The sequence below is a fragment of the Nanorana parkeri genome, unplaced genomic scaffold, assembly GCF_000935625.1.
Source record: "Nanorana parkeri isolate BGI_ZX_2015 unplaced genomic scaffold, ASM93562v1 scaffold2344, whole genome shotgun sequence".
NCBI classification, from domain to species: Eukaryota; Metazoa; Chordata; class Amphibia; order Anura; family Dicroglossidae; genus Nanorana; species Nanorana parkeri.
In genome coordinates, this window is record NW_017308612.1 from 160,659 (window position 1) to 165,247 (window position 4,589).

Genomic DNA, 4,589 nt, shown 5'->3' on the forward strand with positions numbered 1-4,589 from the left:
GATAAAAAGGTTAGTGGACAGAGGTGAGCGCATTCCAGACCAAGCAGGCATTCCAGAGAGGACATAACAATGGGGGCTGGTTCTTGGGAGCAGAGAAATGGGAATTAGATTGCTTGGATGGTGGCTGCTGCCAAAGGAAGGAGGGTGCTGGTGTGGGGATGAATGCTAAATGGTGGGGGGGGGCCGGATTAGAAAGGTTTAGGTTAGATAAGTTAGGAGAACCAGGAAAGCAATGAAACTAAGATGAGGGCAAGATACCCCAATGTTCTAGAGATTTGTTAGCATGTGGGTTCGGTATTATGCGTCGGAGATAAGTGGAGTAACGGTGACGGCAAGTGTGAGGGTGATATGTATAGGCTGTGGGGGTGGAGAAGAGGGGTGAAGAAATGAGAGTTTAAAGATAGAGGACACTATTGTGAGAAGTAAAGGAAGAGAGAGCATGTTAGAGGGATCAGAGAGTAGGAAGGAGACTTGGAGAAAAAGATCAGGATGGGAAAACCAGGTTCACTTGCAGTGTGTCTGGGGTGAAGTATTGAGTTCTGAAGTTGCTTTCATGTTGGTGCCTTAGTGTAAGTGCCGTATTCTAAGTGTCCCGTACTTGAGCATAGATGTACTTTACACAGAGATGTATAATGTCTGCCTGTGACCTGACCCCTGTCTATCCCTTAAGGTAAATGTCCGTCAATATCATATACAAGTTTACCAGATGTCGGAAATGGCTTTTAGCTGCAGTAGATCAGACAAGAGAGGAGATGAATGATGAGATGAATGATAAGAAGAATGATGAGATTAATTATAAGAAGAATGATGAGATGAATGATGAGATGAATGATGAGATGAATGATGAGATGATGATGCTGAACCCCTCACATTGTGCTGCGTACATTGGCGTGTAATAACACAAAGGCCAGGATGTCAGAAGAGGACTTCTTATGGAGATGATTTCATCATTTCAGCATTATTTTACCTTGGAATATATTGTTTTTCTATTTACACATTTGCTCTGGGTTTTTCCCCAGTTTATTTTTAATATTTTGATGGAAAACATAAATATTCTCACAAAATGTTGAATTTAATAAACTTATAATAAATAAATACATGATCAATTTAATTTGTCATTTGTTGTGACTTTTCCTTTTAGTGATGGAAGATGTCTATAATATCTGTATCACTCTAAATCAGACAAAACGGGCAACACAATTTTGGGCAACTGGAAGATGAATGTTCCTCAGAGTCCTCCACTCTTTATTATTTTCACCTTTCCTGTGTTTTTTCCTTTCATTGTGTTTCCATTTTTCCACTCAGTTGCCCCAAATTTCACATCCAAACTTTCCATTTTAAACGTCAGTAAAATGAAGAAATTCGACTTACATTTACTCCGTTATCAGTAGGACGATGTAGTGTGTCGCTGAGGGATGAGTCCACTCAGATGAAGCTTTAATTTCTGTAGGGATTCATGTTCCCGAGGAATTCTAAGAACATGTTTCAGGATTTTGCTGCAATCCATTCCTCTGTTAGAGAGACTTACTCTCACTTCCTGTCACCGGGACAATGGTTTTACCGCACAGGAAGTGAGGAAAAATCTGCAATAGGGACACAGACAGGAATACAAATCTGAGAAAGGATTTATCCTTCACCTAAAAATGTTATTTTGTGTTGCAGAGTTCCCCACACTTAGAGATGTATTTATAATCAATTTGCAGAGCTATTCATCCTGCAGATCTCTGTGAATGTCCATTCTGTGTGCATGGAGGCAACATTCATGTTTTTAGTATATTTTCTTTCCAAGCTAAATGTCATTTCATAAAAATACTGCATTCTGGCCACTAGATGGGGCCAAGGAGCATAGGAATTAATTACTTCTTTCTTATCCTTTGCAGCTCCATTTAGTGGTCACAATGTGGAATAATCCTGATATTACATTTAATGGGACATCAGAGGAGGACAGAGGAGTCAGCGCTGGATCTGAGACCGGCAGCAGCACTGGGGGGACTGCTGAAAACTACACTAAAGAAGAAGATGATCGGATTAAGAGGCAACATTTAAGGTAAGTCCTTACACTAACATTGGGGGAGGGAAAAAAAACTATCCTTTAATGGCACTTCAATGTAACCTGGATAGCTGTAATAACCTGGCAGGGTCACAACCCTTCTTCACTATGCAAAACGAAGAAAGTACATTTTACAAGGTGACATTACGATGCCTGAATTGCATGTTTAGGTTCTTTAAATGCTATTGCAGGTCAGGAGTCAGGAGTCTTTATGTATTTTTTGATTGAAGTCTCAGCCGCTCCTTGAGATCTGAGCAGAAAAAGTATAAAATGTTCTTATCTCCAGACTGGATATTGTCCTGTGTAGTAATTATTCTATTTTGAATCAAATTTTTGGAATCTAATTTAGGGTTCTGTTATTACGGCCGGGACTCCAAGAACTTCTGTGCCAATGGAAATGAAAAGTCAGATTATTATTTCTGATGCTGCAGCACACACTGACTTCTGACTTCTCTCTCCATCTCGGTGATTTATTCAATTTTGGAGATTTCTGATCATGTTTTTTAATATTTGGCATTGCTGATAGAAATGTGAAACTGGTTCATGTTTTCTACACCAAAACACAACATTTTGATATTTTGTTGCAGAATTTCTATATTGGATACTTTAGATTGCCATAAATCAAGTCCTACAACATACTGAAGAGGAGAATTGTGTTTTCTGTATTAATCTCATAAATAAAAAGTATGAATGAAAATATTACAATGGGGAATCGGACAATTCTGAATGAATTATTCCTCTCTGGACTGTCCGATATTCCGGCTCTTCAGCTCCCTCTCTTCCTCTTCTTCCTTCTCATCTACCTTCTGACAATAACATGGAATTTTCTGATCATCTCCCTCATAGTCAGTGACTCTCACCTCCACACCCCTATGTATTTCTTCCTTGCAAACTTGGCCAGTTTGGACCTCTGCTGTTCCTCGGTCACCGTCCCACGAATGTTATTTGACCTTCTCACTCAGAGAAGAAAGATTACCATAACGGCTTGTATAACCCAAGTCTTCTTCTTCATGTTCTTAGCCCCCTCTGAGATTTTCCTGTTGGCTGTCATGTCCTATGATCGATATAATGCAATTTGTCGGCCATTACACTACATACAGATTATGAGTTGGAAAGTGTGTGTGCAGTTGGCATCCATTGCGTGGTGTCTCGGTTTTTCCTATTCTTTAGTTCACACACTTTATGCCTTGAAACTAACATTCTGTGAATCAAATATTGTAGAAAGTTTCTTCTGTGACCTTCCTCAGTTGTTACAGATCTCCTGCAGTGACATCTTCATCAACATTCTGCTCATCTTTATCTTGGGATGTTTCCTTGGAGTTGGTTCTCTAACACTGACCATCTTTCCCTATGTCTCTATATTCAAAACTGTCCTGAAAATACAAGTTAAAGGTAAAAGTAGTAAAGTTTTCTCTACATGTTCCTCTCACCTGACAGTGGTCTTCATATTTTATTGCTCTGGTGTTTTTAATTATCTTCGCCCAAACACTAATAATCATTTTGCTGCTGACAAAGGGGTGTCTGTCTTTTATGCCGTGATTGTTCCTCTACTCAACCCTCTGATATACAGTCTGAGGAACCAGGATTTCAGAGCAGCATTTCAAAGTGTTTTATTTTAGGAAGATCTTCCAATCAAAATTCTTCTTCGCTAATCCCTGATTTGTAGATATTAGAAAGATACAGAAGTACTTTCTTAAGTCTCGTTGGGGAAATTTCCCTTCACTTTCCTTACCAAGAATAGAGAAGTAAGTGAGATCTACTTTATCCAAAGGATGTCTCCTCTTAGAAAGTTGTCACTGGAAGATACATTTCCAGGTTCAGATTTCTCCTTACTTCTTGATTCAATGTCATTTATAACAAAGAAGGTTATTGCCCTACACCATTCATTGAGGGTCACCAGATCCCAAGGGTTCCTTCTATCAAGGAATGCATGAAAGATTTTTGACAGGATAGCATTCAACAACATGTAAGCCACCATACAACACATAGATCTGGGAAGCAAGATGGTTCCTCACATTCTTACATTATGCCAAGACCCCACCACCAGGGTAAAGGTCAGCAGTTACCTGTTGGATACCTTCTGCATTCGTAATGCTAGAAGACAATGGTGCCTATTATTTCCCCTAATCTTCATCCTGTCCCTGAAGCCCTTTCTCTGGAGACTTCACATGGATCCTAACATCCTAGTTTTTACCCTTTACATGAAATTCAAGATTGAAGCTTCACTGATAATCTTTTACTTTTTCTCATCAAGACACTTACATCCCTCCCAAACTTCGTGAAAATATTTGAGGAATTCTAGTTATTCTCCCTGCTGCTCTGCTCTTTGGAATAACATTGTAGCAAGAAACAACACAGCCATGCTCATAGCCCCTAAACACATAGGAGGATTGGGTTACCAGACTTCAGAAAGTACACCTGAGTATTCTTGACTAAAATATGCAAAGGTCCAACAAAGGCCAGGTTCGTATCGAATAATTCACTTCTGATATTTGAATTGGCACATGGTCTTCGATTAGTAAACGCTCTCTCATACCAA

At 39.4% G+C, this 4,589-nt stretch overlaps 1 protein-coding gene across 1 annotated transcript; it reads left to right on the top strand.

The window, feature by feature from the left end:
• Positions 1-2,754: 2,754 nt before the first annotated feature.
• On the top strand, positions 2,755-3,669 carry LOC108801475 (olfactory receptor 5B12-like). The gene has a single exon (XM_018573360.1). The coding sequence runs from the start codon at positions 2,755-2,757 to the stop codon at positions 3,667-3,669; it is 915 nt and encodes a 304-aa protein (XP_018428862.1).
• The last annotated feature ends 920 nt before the right edge of the window (positions 3,670-4,589 follow it).

Coding starts and splice junctions, on each gene's coding strand:
- LOC108801475 (XM_018573360.1), top strand. CDS start 2,755: ATGGGGAATCGGACAATTCTGAATGAATTATTCCTCTCTGGACTGTCC.